General features: G+C 37.3%; 1 protein-coding gene and 1 pseudogene across 1 annotated transcript; both read right to left on the bottom strand.

Annotated features, from left to right (window-relative positions):
• Nucleotides 1-14,433: 14,433 nt before the first annotated feature.
• LOC147521636 (uncharacterized) lies at nt 14,434-15,274 on the bottom strand (annotated as a pseudogene).
• Nucleotides 15,275-21,191: 5,917 nt separating this feature from the next.
• LOC147521635 (tetraspanin-8-like) lies at nt 21,192-22,609 on the bottom strand. The gene is made up of 2 exons (XM_086559057.1): nt 21,988-22,609; nt 21,192-21,684 (listed from the first exon to the last, which is right to left on the bottom strand). The coding sequence occupies exons 1-2, from the start codon at nt 22,486-22,488 to the stop codon at nt 21,373-21,375; spliced, it is 813 nt and encodes a 270-aa protein (XP_086415183.1). The 5' UTR covers nt 22,489-22,609; the 3' UTR covers nt 21,192-21,372.
• Nucleotides 22,610-23,607: the final 998 nt, after the last annotated feature.

The following is a 23,607-nucleotide window of genomic DNA, read 5'->3' as shown; positions in this document are numbered from 1 at the left end:
TATATGATTTAACATATAAAAAGCTGCATATATATATTGTTTTTATTTTGTTTTGGACATCTCTACGTTGAAATTGCTAACAAGAATTGGTTTTTGGTTTTCTTGACATGCAGCTTTGGTGGTTTGAAATAAATGGAAGATTGTGTTAATTCATGCACTATGATTTGTAAAACGCAATACGTACTTAGGCCCTTCAAGACTTACGATGTTCAACCACTAAATGATCGAATGAATAAATTTTATGGTTTTATAACTAGCTAGCTAAAGAATAGTACTTAAGTTAGACTCTCTCTCTCTTCATATATGAGCGAGTAGTATTATTGTGTAGTGGTATTCATTCCAATGCAAAATGATATAATCATATAGTCAATAAGAATTCTGAGATAAAAAGTACAAGACATTGCAAAGAAATGGAGATTTAGGGTTTGGTCCTACTTATGATGGTGACATGATATTAGGTCTTGGTCCAATTATGATTGAAAATTTGACTTTGGTACAATTTCTTTTAGTCGGGCCCTTAAACTATGAGTTGGCCACCTAATTTCTAGTTAATGCCTAGAGTAACTTTTTTTTTTGTACAAGTTAGGGGTTAGGTCGATCCTAATTCCCAACCTCACTACAAAAGGAACGACTTTACCCGACAGACAATAACTGTCGCCTAAGGTATTACCCGACAGACGAAAACTGCCGCAAGACCGTAAAAAAATGCTAGGTCGGCATAGGCTTCCGACGGCTATTATTGGTCAAAATAGCTCGTCGGCGTTGAAGATCTTTGCCGACGGACATGCCAATTGCTTTAGACTGTCAGATATTCCTGCTCTTAAAAACCGTCGGTAATTAGCTGCTGTTATTAATCGTCGGTTAGACCAGCTGCCACTAGCCGTCGGACATTACGGGTGTCATAGGCCGTCTGGTATTTCGACAGTTGGCGAATGTTATTGTCCATCGGGGTAGTTTACAACTAGACAGATTTTATCCGTCGGATATTAATTTTTTATTTAAATAAAAATATTTGCTATAATAATTGTTTCAGGTATCCCAACATTACATTTCGGCTGGGAAGTTAGATGATGATAGCTTTGTAAACTCGTTTGGTAATGGGGTATGGAAATTGAGCAGAGGTTCCATAATAGCAGCCAGAGGGAAGAAAACTTGCTCTCTTTACAAAACACAAGCTAGTTTGTGTAATGCAGAAGTGAATGCGGCAGAAGAAGAAGCTTCTTCCGAACTGTGGCACAAGAGACTGTGTCATATGGGCAAAAAAGGGATAGAAGTTCTTGCTAAGCAAAAGGCATTGCCAGACATCAAAGGTACACATTTAAATAGATGTATATATGTTTGGTAGGAAAGCAACACAGGGTGTCTTTCCAAATATTTCCGTCTCACAAGAAGGACAATGTCCTTGAGCTTGTTCACACTGATTTATGTGGTCCTATGAGAGTAAAGTCTCACTAGGGAGCTTTGTACTTCTTGACATTCATTGATGATGCGTCAAGAAAGATATGGGCCTATAGTCTGAAGACCAAGGATGAAGTACTTGGCGTGTTCAAGACATTCCATAGCATGGTGGAAAGAGAGACAGGGAAGCTTTTGAAGTGTATTCGTTCAGATAATGGGGGTGAGTACATAGGGCCGTTTGAAGAGTATTGCCAGAGTCATGGGATTCGTCATGAGCAGACCGTTCCCAAGACACCGCAATAGAATGGAATAGTAGAGAGAATGTCGTACCATTGTAGAGAGGATGAGATGCATGTTGTCTCACTCTAAGCTACCTAGAAGCTACTGGGTAGAAGCAATGCGTACAGCCGTGCATGTGATCAATCTATCGCCGTCAAAACCTCTGAATAGTGACTATCCATAAAGAGTATGGTCAGGCAGAGATGTTGATTATGAATACTTGAAGGTATTTGGGTGCAGGGCATTTGTGCATATTCCAAAGGATGAGAGATCCAAGCTTGATGACAAAGCCAAGCAGTGTATTTTTCTGGGTTATGGGGATGAGAAGTTTGGCTACAAACTCTATGATCCGATTAACAAGAAAGTAATCCAAAGTCGAGATGTTGTGTTCTTGGAAGACCAAACCATAGCAGACTTTGAGGAGGGTGAGAAGCTACAGGCTTTCACTAATGATCTTGTTGATTCATAACCAGAAGTTCCTACTGTGGAACGTGCAGAAGGCATTGAGAATGCATAGAACCATGAGTTTGAAGCTTATGATGATGATCCTATTGATCATGATGGGATAGAACCTATTGATATAGAAGATGCAGATGAAGTGCATGAACCACCACCTGAGCAAGCAGAAGTGCATCCTCCTAAGGCACCAGCAGATGGGGCAAGAATGACAAACAGAGAGAGACAAGCTTCAACCAAGTATCCACTACATACGTATGTTTTACTATCTGATGGTGGAGAACCTATGTACTATCAAGAGCCACTTGAGGGTACAAACAAGGAGAAGTGGTTGAAGGTCATGCATGATGAGATGGATTCTTTGCATAAGAATCACACTTATGAGTTAGTTGAAAAACCGAAAGGAAAAAAAATTCTCAAGAATAAGTGTATCTACAAAGTCAAGCATGAGGAGAACAATCCTCACCCAAGGCACAAAGCTCGCCTTGTAGTGAAGGGATTTGGTTAAAGGAAAGGGATTGACTTTGATGAGATTTTCTCTCCTGTAGTGAAGATGACTTCTATCAGGGTGGTATTGGGTATGGCCGCAAGTATAAACCTAGAGGTTGAAAGCGACTAGATGTTAAGGCGACTTTTTCTTCATGGAGATCTTGAAGAAGATGTCTACATGGACCAGCCAGAGGGGTTTGAGGTCAAAGGCAAGGAGCACCTAGTATGCAAGTTGATGAATAGCTTGTATGGGTTGAAGTAAGCACCGAGACAGTGGTACATAAAGTTTGATTCCTTTATGGCGAAGCAAGGATACAAGAAGCCTGCTTCCGATCATTGTGTGTTTGTTCAGAGATTTCCAGATAGGGATTTCATAGTGCTCTTGTTGTATGTGGATGATATGTTGATAATTGGCCCAAACATCAACAAGATATCCAAGCTAAAGAAATACCTGAGTAAGTCCTTTGAGATGAAGGATTTTGGTCAAGCAAAGCAAATACTTGGGATGTGGATCACTCGTGACAGAAAGAATGGGAAGTTGTGGCTTTCTCAAGAAAGCTACATTGAGAAGGTGTTGAAGAGATTCAACATGGATCAAGCGAAGCCAGTCAATTGTCTGCTTGGTGGCTAGTTCCACATGACCAAAGAGATGTGTCCAAAGGGTGAGCATGAGCAGAGTCAAATGGAAAAAATTCCTTATGCATCCGCAGTGGGTAGCTTAATGTATGTCATGGTGTGTACAAGACCAGATATTGTTTTCACCGTTGGTGTTGTAAGCCGATTTCTGTCAAATCCGGGGAAGGAGCATTGGGAAGGTGTTAAGTGGATATTGAGATATCTCAAGGGCACTTCCAAATCTTGTTTGTGCTTTGGTAGAACTAAGCCCTTACTTGAAGGCTACACTGATGCAGACATGGCAGGTGATGTTAACTCGATGAAGTCCACCTCCAGTTATCTGGTTACTTTTGTAGGGGGAGCAATTTCTTGGTAATCTAAATTGCAAAAGTATGTTACCCTCTTCACTACAAACACCGAGTATATTGCAGCCACTGAGTGTTGCAAAGAGATGCTATAGATGAAGAGGTTCTTCGACAAACTAAGGCTAAAACAGAAACAGTTTGTAGTTTTATGTGACAGTCAGAGCGCCATCCATTTGAGCAAGAATCCGAGTTTTCATTCTAGATCCAAGCACATACATGTGCGTTATCATTGGATTAGAGAAGTACTCGAAGACAAGCATTTGTGCATTGAGAAGATCCATACCGATAAGAACGGGTCGGATATGATGACCAAAGTCTTACTGAAAGGTAAGTTTGATGTTTGTTGTGTTATTGCCGGAATGGCAACACACTCCTCCTATTGATTTGGAAATTGCATGGAGGTAGCCCCCCTCACTGTTCGGGAGGGGGAGATTGTTGGAGTTTTCCCTCACATGAGGAGAGGAGAGAAATCAGTTCAGCTTGTGTGGAAAAGCAAGAGCACGCCCCGTGCTCAAGCGCCTGGACATCGTCTAAGGCAAGAGCACGCCCCGCGCCCTCCACAGCCAAATCTGAAGTACGACCCGCGCCCATGCCTAATTTTGGCAAGATTCTATTTTTGCGGATCCGCGAGTTTTGCATCATATGTTGGTTTTTGGCAAAACCTAACACACAAGAGACAACACAAAAGTCAGAGAAAACCCAATCTTCAAAGCTATTAAGATTGAGAGATAACCTTTACAGAGAGACAACCCTGTAAAGAGATAAGAGTGATCTAGTAAGGTGAGAGACTAAAAGGAGATATTGTAATCTTCCTTCCCACTTTATAAAAAGACTAGTTCTTGTGGAAGTAGGCATCATTGGCCGAACCACGGTATATTTTTGTATTGTGGTATGCGTTTAATTTTGCTTTACATTATTATCTGTTGTTAATAGTTGTTTAGCGAGTTGGGCATGTTAGTTTGGTTGTAGGGAATATTTAGATTGTTGATTGGAGTGGTTATTGTTCAAATACAAATTATCTGTGTAGTGGGGAATCGATTGGTATTGGTATTAAACCCCAACACTTAGTTTGTGAATTCAAGCCACAATGTGTATCTAATACTATGATACAATTGAAAATTGCAAAGAACTTTCTTTTGGAAAAGATGGTAAAATAATTAAGTGATCCTAAAATACTATTTACAGTAGAATAACAAGAAAAGCTAAGATGGCGAGGCTTGGTGCTGTAAGGCCAACTTTGCTGTGATAATGGATAGCAGAGTTCTTATGTCGGCCTGCATTACCAGCTGCATATAATGGGATGATAGGAGAGGGTCTTGCTATTTTAGGGGAGCCTCCACCATTATATGGCTTGCCACCAACACTACCTCTACCACCGCCGCCTCTAGCACCACCACCACGCCTGTTCACATCCACCAAACTGTTATTTGCATACTTGACGATATGTTCAAAATTCCAGATGACATAATTGTTCCGTGGGAGAATGAGCATTCGCTGCTCCGCTTGATATCTTCTGTTTTCCCTACCCTACCAGAAAATGCTCAAGATAAAAACTACATAGCTCATAGGGCTTTACTAACTCTAACAAATGAGTATGTTGATCAGCTTAACGATATAGTCATTCAAATGTTCCCGGGTGAGGATAGAATATTCTATTCATTCGACTCGGTTGAGAATGACCCTAGGCATCTATATGAGCAGGAATTCTTAAACTCCATATCTACAGGTAGTTTAGCCCCACACAAACTGACACTAAAACTGGGAGCTCCAATTCTACTTCTCAGAAATCTCGACCCAGTTAATGGGCTCTGTAATGGGACCAAACTTCTCTGTCGGGGATTCCGAAGAAATGTTATCTATGCTGAAATTCTAAGTGGAAGTCATCCTGGCAAACCAGCTTTTCTTCATCGAATTCCAATGAAACCGTTAGTAGATCTCAAACTTCCGTTCGACTTCACAAGAAAACAGTTCCCCATACGTTTGGGATTCGCCTTAACGGTGCACAAATCCCAAGGACAAACACTGCCTCATGTGGGAACCTATTTACCAGATCATGTGTTCGAGCACGGTCAACTCAATGTTGCATTGTCACGAGGAGTGTCTAGGAGCACAACCAAATTGTTGGTCAAAAAAGGAGTCTTAAGTGGTTTCGAGGGTACATTTACAACAAATGTTATCTACAAAGACGTTCTCCAATCATGTAATGTGCAATTGTATTCCGGCACACTCTCCATAAGTCCGATCTCACCTCACTGTAAGTTCTGTACTTACTTTGGTCATCTTATTTCTCTAATAAAAGTAAATTATTCTGAAGATAACCCTTATTTAATATCATGTGTTCTTTTCACAAATGTAATAGTATCGAGTGCTATATTATGTCGAAAGTTCCTGTCATGAGAATTAAAAATATTCTTTTTAATAGAGCAGTTTTAGAAGCAATGTGTAAATGACTTAAGCAAAGGACTTTTCGTTCTTGGTTGTCAAGATACAGCTGTTGTTCTCCAACAACCTGTTAGATACCTTTTTGTTTCTCTGTGCATGTCTATGGTTGCAGATTGTTAAAGTCGTCTACCACCAGCTGAAGTTTGGGCTTCAAAATGATCATACAAGCACAAATGGGCAGGGAAAAGGGACGGAGCATTTTCTGGATGATTCATGGTTTTCTAAGGACGATTTTTGCACCATCTTTGCAATGTAAGAGTGGTAAGTATGATGTTCTATTCAAGTATTTGCTTCATATGTAATCTTTTTTCCGACGTTTACTAAAAGTTCTATGAATGCGTCTATAACAGGTACACAAATGGCGCCATTCAGGCAGGAGCCTACTACTGCATACCTAAAGAGTTATATATATATAGGATATTAAAAAGTATACATAACCTACCTCCTATTACTTTTGGTTGTAGTTTTTTTGCAACTTCTATCTGTATGTTGATCAAGACTTCTGTATATAGTGTTCTACATAATATTCTAATCTGCTAAAAAAAAATATACAGAACCCACCGCCTACTTTTGGCATTAGTTTTTTACAACTTCTAATTATATGTCGAACGAGACTTCTGTACAAGATATTCTACACAATGTTCTTTTAAAAAAAAAAAAGGATACGAGTATATGCAAAATCTTTGTGTGCGACTGAAGGTCCAATTCACGCTCATCGAGCATGCCCAGATGGCTAGTGTCTGTAATGTATAATGATTCATCTTGTTCGTTATGGTATTGTAATTCTGTCAAATTGTCTGAAGTGGTTTAAATCTGTTACTCGATCTGTTGGAGCTATGTAAAGTCATTGGTTCTATTATTCCCTTTACTATATATATATTCTTTTGAATAAACTAGCTGACAATGGTTTTAGTACGTACTATAATTGAAAATTGCGAAAAGAAGCTCTCTTTGATGTTATCTTATTGCTAACTTGTAATTCCAGACAGCCTTCCATCAAAATACAAAATACAAAACAAATGAGAATAATATCTATCTGTCCTTCCATGGATACCTGAAAGTCTTACCTAAACTCTAAAGTGCATTTTTCCTTGGAGAACTTCCATTCTTCAATCCATGAAAACATGTGCTTACTTGTTTTTCTTTCAATATGTAAAGAATAGGGTGAACTAGTGTTACCTCCCTACTAGATGAGACAATTATTCCCTAGATAAAAAAAATTCGGTCAATCCAATTTGACTTTTTTTTGTGTGTATTTAGAGGGAAGACCCTAATTTCCCATCTAGTGGGGGGAAATCCTAATTAGTTAACCCATACGTAAATCACTGTAATTTGATGTATAGAAAATTGAGACCCCGCCACTCATGTCTAAATTCTAATTGACTACTTGTCAATTTGTCATTCTATGTCTTTAAATGTAAAATGTAATAAAAAAAAGGAAGAACGATATGCAAGTATGTAACAGCTCATATACGCATAGCGTGTTAGCGTCATAGACTGTCCGTGTGCGCGTAATTTGTATATTAACAGCTCTTTTGGTTATTACTTTAAAATAGTCCAGCAGCGGCCCAGCTCCTATTCCCCTACTCCTCTTCCTTGTTCCTGGCGTGTTACATTAAATTATTGCCTTGCCTCCTCTTTTTTGTAACCGATGCTGGAAATGTTGGTAATTTCTTACTCAATATTCTTTTTTTGCAGTACCATCGTAATGACACAATTTAGAAGGACTGTTTATTCTTCTTTTTTCCTGTGGTAGGAAGTATTCACAATGCAAACCCAAGTTTTGATGGCTAACCGCACTATTGCTGCTTTGGCACCTAGACTCTAGAATATTTCAAATTTATATCCCATAACTATTCATTTGAAAGTGTGTCCTGTATAAACTCATCAATCATCATGCCATGCAGACAGCACACTTTTTTTTCCCAGAACCACTTTTACGTTATCACGCAGATGGCTTTACTGTACTATGTATAGTAAATTAGTAATATCATTTTTAGCAATTGTCCTTTATCTTCCTTACTGTTTGTGAAGGCTTGAAGTTGCTTTGTTTCCAGCTATACTACTCACACACACAAACACATAGTTTTAATATTCTCCTAGATCTATGCCTTTTATCTTTCTGGGTCTTCTCTGCAGGGAACCTTCCAAAATTTCAACGGACGAAAGTGTGGGATCCATATAAGCGTCTTGGAATAGGCAAAGATGCTTCTGAAGATGAAATCTGGAGTTCACGCAATTTTCTTTTGCAACAATATGCGGGACATGAAAGAAGTGAAGAGTCTATTGAAGGTGCTTTCGAGAAAATTTTAATAAACAGCTACAAAGAACGGAAGAAAACAAAGTTCAACTTGAAAACTAGGTTGAAAAAGAGAGTAGAGGAGTCCCCATCTTGGGTGAAAACCTTACTTGATTTTGTAGAACTTCCACCACCTGTAATAATCATGAGAAGGTTATTTCTCTTTGCATTCATGGGAGGCTGGAGTATCATGAATTCTCGAGTGTTTGAGTTGAATTATAGACAAATGAGCATAAATTGCACACCTGCAGTAGTTTAGCTCTGAGTTGAATGTTCTTAAAAAACGTTTATCCAAGATGTACTTGAAAAAGTGGTTTTTTCTAATTATCGTTGCATTCAACTGATTTCCATCCTATTATGTTCGAAATTACTATTACTATGTTCCACACAAGGGCATCTATTATCATCGAACTTAAGTGCCAAACTCCAAAAGGACCCTGTCTAGAAAATCATCTAGTCTCGAGTACATCGTTTGCACGCTGTACAGTTAAATGGAAACAGATTGGACAGATTGGACAGTTAAATGGTACTGATAAAATATTTCAAATTGAAATAAATACAGGACTCATGCTTTTGTTTTTCCTGTTGAGCCGTTGCCTCACATGTAATGGTACATAGATCTCTCATTGTTCTAGGAGATATTTGTTAGAAAAATGATTTGCTCAAATCCATTTAAATATGAATGAGTAGTTTGTCTCTCAAGTTATCCCACTTAAGATGAAATGGGTTTTTTCTTGAAACAATACGTAATGTGAGAAAAACCTTTTCAAAATGATGCATTTGTTTGAAATAAATAAGCATTATCGAAAAGGTCGCGACCTTTTCGAAATGTGCCTTTGGTTTGAAACAAATCGCATCATGCCGAAAAAGGTGCAACCTTTCGAAATAGGCCTTGGTTCGAAATAGTGCTATATGCCGAAATGGTGTGTCCTTTCGAAACATGTGACTTTTCAAAGAGTTGCTTACTTTTCCCAAGAGTCACTGTGTTGTTTCGAAAAAGGCACCACTCACCTATAAATAGTGGATGAATTTGGAGAGAAAAGGACACCGGATCACACGAGTTCGATTTTCTCTCTTCTCCTCGTTCTTAGTCAAATACTATGTTGTGTTCATTTGAGTCTATAGAATTGAAGTGCTAGCTTTCATAGAAGGAAATCCGTTCTATCTTGGGAGATAGTTTCCTATCAACCTTCAAGCACCGTGAGTGAGGGGAAAATCTGTCTTAAGGACATAGTGTATCTACACTAGGCTCGGATTTAATTAAAAGTACAAGACCCTTACAAGACAAAAGGTTTGTATAGTTTGGTAATTGGTAAAGAGTAAGTACAATTAAGTTGTATATTCCTAACAACTTAAGACGATTTTTTCTTCTTCTTCTTTACCTAACGAATTTGTTTTGTTTTTTTCTTTTCTTTTTGGTTTAAGGAAATAATGAAGGTGTGTTTCTATTTTAGAGTAGAAATGACAACACCACCGTGTTCTCCTATTCATGTTGTTCCTATTTCATTTGCTAGACCTACTAGTTCGTTGAATGGTATGAACATTTTGGTCCCCGATGGCGACCTTATGTTAAGTAGAAGTGGAACTCAATAACTTCTGGTGTATACTAGCAATGGTAGATCTCTGGTTCAACTCATTACATTAATCTCGAAAGTATGTATCTGAGGCTATTGGATTGAAACTAGCGAGAATGTCACAGGCTCATGAGAGGCTTGAACCAAGAAGCCGAACCGGGTGAAAGGACTAAACTTTGGAAGTTGACATTAAGATGCACAACCGGCGAGGAAAGGTGGACCTGATGGTAGCTCGCTTAGACCATTTTCAAGTCATTCTTGGAATGGACTTCTTGAAAGCAAACAAGGTGGTGGTAATGCCACACTTGGGGGGAATTATGCTCCAAGATTCCGAGAATCCTTGCTTCATTCCAGATGTTAGGAATGGAGGGTGCTAAAAGGGTTCTAAAAATATTGTATTATTTGTAAGATATATGTGTTTTACTATTGCGCCACAGAGTGTCAATAAAGAAGATTGCTTAAGATATTGTTTTATAAACATACTTGTCAGCAAAATTGAGGTCTTAGAAGTGTTTTCGACACTATATGAATGATATGTGACATTCTTTAAGAAGAAGCCTCACTTGAAAAACATATATCTACATGGTTTTCCAATTTATTGACTTTGTCATGAGAAATTGGAAAAATGTGGGGGATTATGTATCTTCTTGAATTAATTAATTCAAAATTGGAAATTTGTTGAAACATTACTCAAAAGACATCAAATGTGGTGTTTTACTCTAGGAGAGATGCATAAATTTCTTGGAAATCCTCAAAGCAAACGTGCATAGTAAGGTCCACTATGGAATCAGAATTCATAGCGTTGGACAAAGCTGGAGAAGAAGCTGAATGACTTCGAAATTTCTTAGAGGATATTCCAAACCAGGGCTAAACTCGTATGAAGTGTGTATACAATCGATGACGGCCAATCTGCTATTGGTAGAGCCGCAGTAGCATGTATAACGGAAGTCTCGACATATCGTCGTAGACATAATACCGCTAGACAATTGCTCTCAAATGGAGTTATCTCAATCGACTATGTAAGGTCAAAGATAACATTGCGGATCCGCTACAAAAGGTTTAACAAGAGAGCAAGTAGAAAGATTATCAAGAGGAATAGGCTTAAAGCTTTTGAGATAATCAACCAAGAGTCATCATAATGGAAAAACCAACCTAGTTATTTGGAGATCCCAAGATCTAGGTTCAATGGGCCAACCAATTATGTTTGTGACTCGATTAGCACTGGGAGTAATATTATACTCTAACCCATTCCTATATAAGATGCGGTGCATATCCGGCCATGAGAACCGGGATAAGTCAAGCTTTTAATGATTTACTATATCTTGGAAAGTTATGTTATCCAAGTGGAGTATTGCGGGATACTCTTTATAGAAATCACCTATGTTAGTGCGAAGTGGGGCGGCTTCTATGAGAATTTTAAAGACAAATGTCTCAAAAGCACTATCTCGAAACCAAGAAGTGTTCAAGGCCAAAATGAACACAAACGTGAGAACCAACAAGATTCGAGGCGATGCTGGCGTGAAAGATGATTGTCTAGGTTTTATACAAACGGTGACAGTTCAAGGACATTAATTGAAGTCCTCCGATCGTCCAATTAAATCCGATCGTCTTTCACTAAGGCAAGTTCAATGCCTCCCATGCTACTTGACGATCGCGGTATCTTTTCATTTGTAAAAGAACGAAATCCGATGTTTATGATAGAAGAAGCCAAATTTTCATTCATGTGGGGATTGTTAGAAAAATGATTTGCTCAAATCCATTTAAATATGAATGAGTAGTTTGTCTCTCAAGTTACCCCACTTAAGATGAAATGGGTTTTTCTTGAAACAATACGTAATGTGAGAAAAACCTTTTCAAAATGATGCATTTGTTTGAAACGATTGCATTATGCGAAAAGGTCGCGACCTTCGAAATGTGCCTTTGGTTTGAAAACGGTCATCATGCCGAAAAGGCTGCAACTTTCGAAATAGGCACCGTTGAAATAGTGCTATATATCCTTAAAATGGTGTGTCCTTTCGAAACATGTGACTTTTCAAAGAGTTGCTTACTTTTCCCAAGAGTCACCGTGTTGTTTGAAAAGGCACCACTCACCTATAAATAGTGGATGAATTTGGAGAGAAAAGGACACCGAGATCACACTGAGTTTCGATTTTCTCTTCTCCCTCGTTCTTAGTCAAATACTATGTTGTGTTCGCTGAGTCTATAGAATTGAAGTGCTAGCTTTCTATAGAAGGAAATCCGTTCTATCTTGGGAGATAGTTTCCTATCAACCTTCAAGCACCGTGAGGGGGAAAATCTGTCTTAAGGACATAGTGTATCTACACTAGGCTCGGATTTAATTAAGAAGTACAAGACCCTTACAAGACAAAAGGTTTGTATAGTTTGGTAATTGGTAAAGAGTAAGTACAATTAAGTTGTATATTCCTAACAATATTACTATTGTACCTTCGTTAACAACCTGTCCTGGCTTTTCATTTTAAGCACTGAGAGCCTTGGTTGAAATTGAGACATTATATTTTTGCTTGTGTTTGTCACTAACTAGGCTTCTGTATAAATTGCTGGGTTACTTGTGCAGGTGGCAATCTCATTGGCAGCGTGTATTTACTTTTGTATCAAACAAATGGCCCCTTGCCTCTTATAAAACCTCAAGGTCTTATGTGGCCAAGTGATTTTGGATATTTTTTTAGTTTGTTTTTTTACTCTTATAATAGGCATTTTACTAGAAATGTCTTATAAGATACTCCAATTCTATAAGTACCAAAATTGGATCTACTTCAATTCTATAAGTCTTATAACTTGAAAAATGACACAAACACCTCCGTCCATATACCCTTAGCCTCATTTCTCTCTTCTTCCCTTTTCATTATCTTATTTTCCAAATAACTCCATTACTCTAACCACCACCGACTACCACTACCACCACCACTGATGTCACTACCACCACCACCATCACCACCACCATCATTACCTCTATCACCACTACCACCGTACTATTAAGACTATCACCACCACCACCATCACTATCACCGTACTATTAAGACCAATATCATCACCTCTACTACCACTATCACCGTAATATTAAGACTATCACCATCACCATCACCGTGCTATTAAGATATCCACCACTTCTACTACTACCACCATCACCGTACTATTAAAACCAATATCATCACCTCCACTACCACCACCACCGTGCTATTAAGACCACTACCACCACCACCACTAATTAAAGTAGTTTTCTAAAATCGATATTCTAATTATTAAAATTGATTTGAAATCGAAAATCAAACTATACGTTTGTTTCAAATTAATATATTCAAGTTAAATGCGATGTAAAGTAGGGTTATATTTGTCAAATAAACATCTATAAGATCATTAAGATGTCATGTATTTGTTTTTTCTATTTTTACAAATGCTTATAAGAAGAACTTAAAATAAAAAACAAACCACTTTATAAAACCATCTTATAAGACCCTCTTATAACACATGGTCTTATAAGACCCTCTTATAACTTAACCCAAAAAGACAAATAGCCCCCAAGAGTTTAGCTAGAGCATCCATTCTTGGGTATGTCTTTATTAGAAGATCAATCAAGTAGTGAACTACCAAAATAATTACGAAACTATTTGGAAAACTTATAATTATGTGTTATATGTATCGACTTGATGACAGATTTGGAGCACTAGTCATTGGCTGGATATGCGGTTCATTCCTAGTTCCAATGGTTCCATCGGTACTGCTGCAACCAACTTGGACACTTGAGCTCCTTACGTCACTGGTAGCCTATGTGTTCTTATTTCTTTCGTGTACCTTCCTCAAGTGATTGGATTCACTTTTATGTATATGGGTTTATACACAAACAATAATCATTGGTCATATTTTCTTAGAAGTAAAAGAATTTCTTCAAATGAAAAAAAAAAAAAAAAAGTATTCTTGTCACGGTATTCACTAGACATTAGACAGAAACTTAACAGTAAAAATTACCATCGTTTATTTTTTCTTGTCTTCAAAGTTGAGAACTAGATAAATTTTGTTTGTCATCTTTTCTCTCATTGGGGATTTAGAGATATTGCTTTTTTGTTTCTTTGTAGTATACTGAAACCAGGTACTTATAACTGCTGTATGTTTGTAGTAGAAACTATAGTTTTCTTCTTTTTTCCTTGCTGGATAAATATACTGTAATTTCTTTCACCAGGAAATCCAAAATCAGTATCAGTTTCATTTTTTCGGTTCTAATGTATGGAGGTGTTGTAGGGAAAAGCTTTTATTATATTAGCCGATAACTGCCAGAGTTAGTAATGTGTGTCAAATTTTCAATACTTGTTACTTCATTTCAGATCTGTTATTGACTTGGTGCTGAGCCACCATATTATCCGTTTATTATCTTTGTTTTATATGATTGGCAACAACAAGATATAATCACAGTTTTCGTGTTGAGAGGGGTTAAGAATTCAAGATGTCAGCAAGTGATAATGTTGTGTTTGTAGGCAGGGCCGGCCCTGAGATTTGAGAGGCCCTAGGCGAGCTCTCAAAGCGGGGCCTTAAGCTTTAACAAAAGAAAGAAAGAAGAAAATTATCTAGGCAAAAAAAAAAAAAATTGTTATTTATTTTGAAAGTAGGAAAAATGAAATCTAACCCCACCAAGTCACAAACTAATTACATCAAGTAAAATATCATCGAAAATTTTCCCGTCTCACAGTTTTAGCTGCAAAATCAGTTATTACATTTGCATAGTCAAGCTCCTCTGCCAAAGCTTTTTCAATAGATAGCATAGCTAATCCATTTAATCTATCTTACGACATGGTCGATCGAAGGTAAGACTTAATCATCTTCAACTTTGAAAAACTTCTCTCTGCAGAAGCAACTGTAACGGGTATAGTTAATAATATTCTATAAGCAATCCATGCATTTGGAAAGCAACTAGCCCTTAAGTTCAAATGGTTTAGCACTTCAATTGCCTTCTTTGCATCATCTGGTAAAACTTCTTTCAAGAGTTGCAATTCCAAAAATAACTTTGTCCCGTCAATATCAGAAATGTTGTCATGTTTCAGAAACTCTGCTAAGTTGCCACAAGAAGCCTTTAAACTATCTCTGTCTATAGACTTCAACTTCTCCAAATTAAACAAGAACCCAAAATGTTTCTCATATACTTGAAACTGTTCAAACCTACTCTTAAGAGAAGAAATAGCTTGGTCAACAATAAAAATGAAGTAGTTGACTCTAAATGATTCTTCAAATTTGTGGCACCTCTTTATCCGCATTTTCATCAAATTGTCTCTTTCTCTGAATGATACGTTTTTCCACGAAAAAATAGGCTCAATTTGCATAGCACTTGCAACTTCTTTAGCTTCTATCATTGCTTCTTCAAATCCGGTTTCTCTATACTTTTCAAAAAGGAAATCAACATTTGCGCTTCACTAATAGCGACATCAATGCATATCTTCGGTTTGTAAGAGTTTGCTAACAACATTAACACCATTCAATATCGTGTGTCAAACAATCATACCAATCAAGAACTCAAAATTTTCAATATCATGTGTGGCTAGAGACTAAGCTTCACTCTTAGTCTTCGGATCATCACTAGTATCCATTAATTCAACTAAAGCATCTCTTATCTGTGGAGCTTGACTTCTAATCGCTTTAACACTTTCCACACGACTTTCCCAACGTGTTTATGACAATGCCTTCAAAGTAAGATTGGGACCTTTTTTCACATGTTCTTTGAAAACTTCCCACCGTTTTGTAGAAGAAGAAAACAATGTATATACACGTTGCACCACTCCGAAAAAGGACACAGCTTTAGAGCAAGAGTTAGCCGTATCACACAATGCAAGATTTAGACTATGGCAACCACATGGCGATATAAAAGCTCTAGGATTTATTTCGAGCAATCTTTTTGTACTTTTTGTGTTTGCCTTTCATATTAGATCCATTGTCATAGCCTTGTCCCCTTACATCATTAATATCAAGTTGAAGAGTGCTCAATACAACTTTCAGCTCATTAAAGAGTCCCAAACCCGATGTATCACTTCCACCTTCATAAATTCTAAAAAGAACTCTTCAATCTTAACTGGATTTGTTGAGACATCCACACATCGTATCACCAAATGACATTTGTTCTTCATGGCTTACATCTGGAGTGCAATCAAGAATAACTGAAAAGTACTTAGCCGCTTTAATTTTCTTAAGAATTGCATTTTTCACCTCACCTGCAAAAAAAATTATGATAACTCTTATAGTAATAGAATGTCACGGATTATCTACCCAAAAGAAAATAAATTAATAACGTCACCTGCTAACATCTGAATTAGTTCATTCTGAATGTTGTGGCCAAGATAATGATAGTGAATTTCATGACTTTCAATACGTCGGATGTGCTCTTGCAATATTGGATCAAATTCTGCAATCATTTCAATCATGCTCAAAAAAATGCCGTTGTTTTCTTCCTTAATCTTCTCATTGTCCCCACGAAATGCCAAAGTATTTTTAGCAAGAGCTTTCACAAGAGCAAGTATCCTCAATAATAGTTGTCTCCAATGTTCTTTTTCTCGATTGATTTGTTGCTGCACACTCTTATCGATTGTTTTATTCTTTCCTAACCTATTTTCTAACTCACACCAACTATTCAACTGTCTTTTGTGCTCAGCACTTTGTTCATGTTTTTGAAGCTTTTCACCAAGATTTTTCCAATTTGAACATCCTTCACTATCCAATTGAGAAAGTCTTCCTCGTTGCTTGAATAACTTACAACAAAAACAAAATACCCTGTCCACCGAATGAGAATAAACAAGCCACTTTCGATCTTGCTTCAAACCATTATCCATAATGCGCGACGTGAGTGGAAGGTTGAAAAATGTCTACCTTCATTATCTCTAGGAAAATCAGTAACATTGTCTCTTATTGGACCTTTTTCGACCAAGAAATCTCTATATTTCTGATCAATCTTATCCCAATTTGCTAGATCAAAATAGTTTGTCGGTCCATATTCTCCATTCTCATTCATAGCTTCATTAGGTTCTTCTTGACTTTCAATATTCATTGTCTCTTCATCTTCAGCATTTACTCTCTCTTCTAATTCAACATTATTCATCTCCTCTTCAGCTTCAACATTTGATCTTTCTTCAAATTCATCATTCCCCCTCTCGTCATGGTCCATATTCACTATATGTTCAAGCTCCTCATGCGCAACATCTTCATTAGAAGTCTCTATTTGTCCACTAGTAGAAAGAAATTTAAGAATACTTCCCGCTTGAGATTGAGCAAGTTCTTCTTGTTTTTGCTTCTTTTTTCTCTTAGCACTACCCGATGGATATTTTCTAGCGCTACTCATGATACTAACCACTCAACAGAATTTCTGAACAACAAAGACTAGCAAGTCAGACAACTAGCTTAGAACACTTTTCAAACTTTTGAGTCATTCAAAATATAGCATACATAAAACGAAAAATTCAATCAAATTCATATAAGATTATTGCTATAAAAAATTCAATCAAATTCATATAAGATTATTGCTACAAACAATTCAATCAAATTCATCCAATTTAAAAAGAAAAACAATAAATAGAGAATTGAGAAGGGTTAAGGGAACATACAAAGTATGTATATTGGGAGCACCTCTGCTAGCGTAGCAGTCTTGTTTGTAAGTTGTAACTCTTCAAAGACTAGGTTCTCTCTTCTATTTTTTTTTTTTTTTTAGTTTCTCTGTTTCTTTTAAACTAACCTTAAACCCTTAGTTTCTTTTTTAAAAATAGAAAATACCGAAATAGAAAACTTCCGTGGAGACCGAATCGCATCTTGTTTGAATTGGTATTGTTTTTTGTTGGTCAAATGCTTAAATCAGTTGGGTCAATTGGTTTTGGGTCAATCTAATATTTGGGCTTTTATTTCTTTAGGTCAATCTAATGTTTGGATATGGGCTTTATTAGATAGTGGGTGGAAAATTAGGGGCCTTTTTTTTTGTCAACAAGTGGGGGCCCTAGGCGGTCGCCTAGTTGGCCTTGCCCCAGAGCCGGCCCTGTTTGTAGGTCGAAGTTAGGAACAAGTACTGGTTGGATTAGTATATGGTGACTTGGATTGGATTCATTGGTAATGAGCAGAAACTTGGGCAAGCTGCACACCTCATTCTGATGGATTAGTACGGGTGGGAATGCAGGATGAGGATCCTGAAATCATATTACTTATTTTTATATATATATTATAGCTATACCCTCTTGGCTCTATTTTTAGATATATATTATAGCTATACTGGTATATGGTGACTTGGATTGGATTTTCTTGGATTCATTGGTAATGAGCAGAAACTTGGGCAAGCCTCATCCTGATAGATTAGTAATGGTGGGAATGCAGTATGAGGATCCTGAAATCAATTTAGAGCATTTGCAATGCAGGTGATAATTTTCCCCCCCCCTCTATCACCGCCACCTCATCACTTATTCACCTTCTTTTCACTAACCCGGTGAAAAACAAGGTGAAGCTGTGCAATGCAAAGGTGATAAAAAATATCTCGGACGGGATGTTGGATTCCGTCTGGACGTAAAAATTGAAAAAACACTCCGGACGGAATGAAACATCACGTCTGAAATTTTAAAAAAACCGAAAAAAAATCGAAAAATCATGCGAGACGGAATCTAACATCCCGTCCGAAAAAAAAACCCATTTTTTTTTTTTAAAACGGCGAGAATCTAACATCCCGTCCGGGTTAACAAGTCGAGTGAAAACTTCGATTGGAAGGTTTCATCTTGTTTTGAACTGGGGAAAACTATCACCGAGTTTATCACCCTGCATTGCACAGCACTTTTGGACCCAACTAGGTGATAGTTTTCACAAACCCCCCTCTATCACCTGCATTGCAAATATTCTTAGAGCAATCCAAAAATCATGCAATCCTCTCATAATGGTTTAGGTATGTAGGGTTCTTGATGCTGGCTTTGAGTGACTCCAGAAATTCAGAAATAGATGCGTATGTCTGCAAGTTAGGTTTTTTGAGTTGGATTGGGCTGAGTCTTAAGTAGCAGTGTGAGTTTTGGAGACTTCCCTAGGAGTTGAGAAGGCCTCCTATGGAATTAATTTGGATTGTGTGAGTTGAGCATATTGAGGCCTACGTAGGTAATTTTTTGTTTGTATTTAGGGAGTGATTTTTTTGCTCCTAGCGGGATTTGCTCCAAGAGCTCCAAGGGAAACAGGAACCAACCAAGTGTCCACTGAAAAGGGGTCAATAGTTATCAAATTCCCACCTTAATATATGCTTCCTGATTTACCCCAATCTTAAAAAAATAAAAGAAAAAAACTTAACCAGTTACAAAATCTAGTTTTTGGTTTTAATTGTTGGGGGGAAAAAAATGAATAAAAAACTTGAAGTGCTGAACTAATGACACTTCTTTCAAATTAAAAAAGATAAAAAAAAACTTTAGCTAATAATGGAAAGAACTCCTATATATTTTACAATAAAAATTTTTTAATTCTTTTTTTTTTTTTTCTATTTTTAGTAGGAACAAATCAGGAGGTTTGTTCTAAGGAAGGAATTTGATAACTGTAAATCTCTTTTTAGTAGACACGTGGCTGGTTTCTGTTTTGTTTGGAGCTCTTCGAGCAAATCCCGCTGGGAACAAAAAATCACTCGTATTTAAGTAGTTGAGAACTTGAATACAGCATTTTTTTTATTCTCAAGAGTGCAAACACCATGGTCGATATTTGAAGTATTTTGTTTCTCAATAGATGATCTGATGCAAATTTGGACCTGCGGACTGCGGTTGTACCCAAATTGTAGTAACAATAGATTTTGACCTGTGGCATGTGTAGCTTTTTCAAAGTTAGTTGGACCAATCTTATGACATAGAACCCAAGCTCTCAGTAGTTGCTGAGTTGTAAACTTGGGTGAAGGCATGCATATCTGGGACCAGGTATATAGCCCTATATGGATTGTGGCTAGGGCTGTTAATGGGTTTTCGATAACCTAATAACCGATCTGAATCAAACCGATAAAAAACAGTTTGGGTTTTGGTAATTTCGTTTGTGTTTTACCAAAACTAAACCAATAAAATATTGATTTGGTTTTGGGTTTGCCTTCCACTGAACTGATATGAATCCGAACTGATAAAATGGCATTTTAGTAATATTTATGATTAATTTTGTATAGGTTTTATTAATTATGTGGCTAAAATTAATCGTAAGATTTAATTGATTTTATAGTTTTCGGTTCAGATGGATTCGGGGTCGGTTTGAATATATCTTATCGGTCCAGTTTGGTTTCGGATGAAATATAATATTATCGGTTCAGTTTCGGGTATCAAGTTCGGTTTCGGATTTTCCATTGACAGCCCAACCCAAACCGATCATTGACAGCCCTAGTTGTGGGGCATCCTCAGTCCAGTGATTCCTAGATATCTACTTATTATACAATGGAAACCGTCCAGAGATTTGGTATAGCTCAGGCGAGTTAGGGCTTAGGGGCACCGCAAAGCTAAGAGTTTGAAGCCTAGGGGACACATCACAGCCGAAGTTGACACTAATTAAATACAACAAGAAGGTTAGTAGAGCAGAGAACCTAACATACGTATGATTTGATAATAGTAACTTTGTATGTACAGTTTGGGCTCATGTCGCTCAGGTTGCCAGAACCCCATGTCAGGCAGGTAGATTCTCAGACTATACTAGAACATGATTAATAACCAATTTTGTTCAAGTTAGATGTTTCATTCAGTAGTGCATGTGTATCTAAGGGTGTGTTTGTTAAATTTTAACTCATGGAAAGGAAAAGAAATAAAATGGGTGGTCCACTATAGAATGGAATGGAATGGAATGGAATGGAATGGAATGGAAAGGAAATAATTTTAAATGGTATGTGTTTGGTAAACTGGAGAAAGGAAAGTAAAAACTGGGGAAAGGAATAATCATGTTTGTTTGCAAAAGCTATGGAAAGGAATAATTGTATTGTTGGGTCATGAGTGTATTAGTAGTAAGTCCCTATTTATTTATTTCCTTTCCTTTCCTTTCCACAAAAATTTCAGGGGTTAGCTAAGGACACAAAACCTTTTCCATTTCAATAATTTTGTTTCCATATGGAAAAGCTCATTTCCTTTCCATGGGTAAACAAACACCTTATAAACTATGGAAAAGGTGGACCACTCTTATTTTCCTTTCCTTTCCATAGTGTTTCCATCATATCAAACACACCCTAAGTGTTCTATTCGACATAGAGTCACTGTATACTTGGTTGTCATTCATGTTATTATGTATGTGATTATTATGTAACATCTTAGTTGTTTCTCAATGTAAGCTGGACCAAATTATCGACTTCTGTATAATAAGAAATCTCCAACTGAGCTAAACATGATTGTTTTCATCAAAATAAGTTTCTGCAACTCCTAAAAGATAATCTAAAACACGAAATTATCAACAAATTCTGTAACATCAAAAAACAGAACAAATGAGAGCATCATACGCCCCAATTGCCTGCTCAGGGATAACCTCTGTATCTCTTGTATCGCTCATCCCGATTTCCCTTGTAGGCGCACGAACCAATGCAATGAACTATAGAAAGGAATATTAGGACACAGAAATTGATAGCAACAAGCTTCTTCGAGTCGTTCTTAACGTTGTCAAGAATTCCAGCTTTGCATGATTTGCAGTCATAGCACAATGTCTCCTGGTGGTTGCTCCATGTCAAGCAGTCGAGATCCGGAGCTGCTGGACCTGATTTCGGGACTTCCCAAAAGGTTGCATTCTTGAATGTGAATCCACAATAGGTAGGAGGCTTGCAGCAGCCAGACTGAAAAACAGAATCATGTCAACAATATCATCACAGTAATTGAACGAGGAATCATATAATGTTTGATAATGGTGTATACAACATCATTCTATAATGCGAACTAGAGGTCTAAAACAGGTCGAGTCAATTTCACATTTCTCTCAGTATTAAAAATTCAAATAAAATAAACTTTTACATTTATCAGTGACCAAAACTACATAGTGACGATACAAAACATTCTTAATAACAAGCAGGAGGCTAAATTTAGGGATGGATGTAATGTATTAGAAATAAAGTATACAAGAAAAGAGTAGGCAAGTATACCTCAATTGGCGACAAGTCCTTCATGTTAAACGCACTAGCTTTCCCAGCATTGTCACCAAGACGCATGCAAAGCTTTGATGCAATCAGACAACTCCTGAACTTACCCCAATGTTTGCCATTCACAACATGATTCTGCAACCAATTTGAGTAATCACCAAGCCTATACTCCTTAAACCCTCTTCCAGAAATAGCTTTCCCAGCTCCATGATTAGTCACAATAAACGCAAATATCATAAAACAAAATAGTCCTAATATCAACAATGACAGAATAAATAGATAAATCCATAGAAGCGTGGAGGCCCGACAACATGCACCTAAAAATCCCAGTAAAGACAACGCCAACAAAACTAGTCCAATTATTAAGAGAGTGTCTTGCAAGAATTTTTCACACTCGGTGTGTCCATGTACACGTAAATAAATCGAAGAACCAATAAGCGTGATCGAAAGAATGAGAGTTAAACCGTTTAGGATCCCTATCAAACTATTGCTTAGACGAACCATTCTCGAATGTTTAATTGGAAAAGAGGTTGGAGATGTTTTTGATGGAGAAATGTAGATACAGATGGTATTGCATGGAAGAAACAGAAAACCTCTAAAAGAGGTGAATGAGTTGGTGGTTTCTATGTATAGGGAGTTAATTACCGTGTGGATTGATAACTGTTTTTAATGCATAATATGGATTTTGAATTTTTGAATACAAGCCTAAACTTGGTGCTAACTACCAGATTGGCATTATCTCATTAGTCATTAGTACTGTTTTCTTGACCTGGCATGTCTTAGTTTATCAGAAGCTTAGAGAATAGTTAGTGACGGGACTACTCAATCACCATGATCTTAACGTTATTAAACAGTAAACACTAAGACGTTATGGACACTCCACCACAATAGTTCGTGACCTTAAAAGTTGCAGAGTTTCATCCCATTTCCTGATCAGTTATCAGTTTATCACAGATACAAATTTTAGGAATGTTGTTTCCCTGATTGTGAGTACGTGTTGCTTTACTTCCGAGCTAATGTGATCTCAATTTTTTATATCTCCTGTTTACAAATTCATCTAAAAGACTAACGGTTCCATACTTCCATTGCTTTTACATGTTCAACTCAAAACGACATAACCGCTCAACGAAATTTGTGCTCTTGACATCTTTCGCTTGATTGAACGAGGCAATGTAGTATCGAGTTCCGTAATAGTTGTGAACTTGTGATGGGTGTGGTGGGCTTTTTGAAAGTCTTCCTTTTTACACTTGCGTTGTTCTTCTAAAGGGCCCGAGGCCAAACACCCAGTATTGTTAATCGGGCTGGGCTTCTACAGGATTTAAGGCTTGGTCCAAGAATATTTGATGGAAATTTCGGGCCATTTTGCTTAGAGTAGATGACCTTGCTTTGTAATGTGTACCTGCAAAATGCACTGTTTTAAAAATCAGTCTAGGCGGCCTAGGCGCTAGGTGCCCAACCGACTAGTCTAAGCCCAAGTCGTTTAAAAAATCGGTAGACCAACTAGACGGGTCTAGGCGATCCAGTCAATATTTTTTTTTTTTTTTTGATTAAATATCGAAAATTAAAGGCTTGTGTAGGCTTAAGAATTGAATGAGTTTAAAAAACTAAAGTCTAATGTACATT

This window comes from Coptis chinensis, chromosome 1, assembly GCF_015680905.1.
Source record: "Coptis chinensis isolate HL-2020 chromosome 1, ASM1568090v1, whole genome shotgun sequence".
Taxonomy (NCBI): domain Eukaryota; kingdom Viridiplantae; phylum Streptophyta; class Magnoliopsida; order Ranunculales; family Ranunculaceae; genus Coptis; species Coptis chinensis.
The sequence above is the reverse complement of the archived record's forward strand: the minus strand, read 5'-3'. Positions and strand labels throughout refer to the sequence as shown.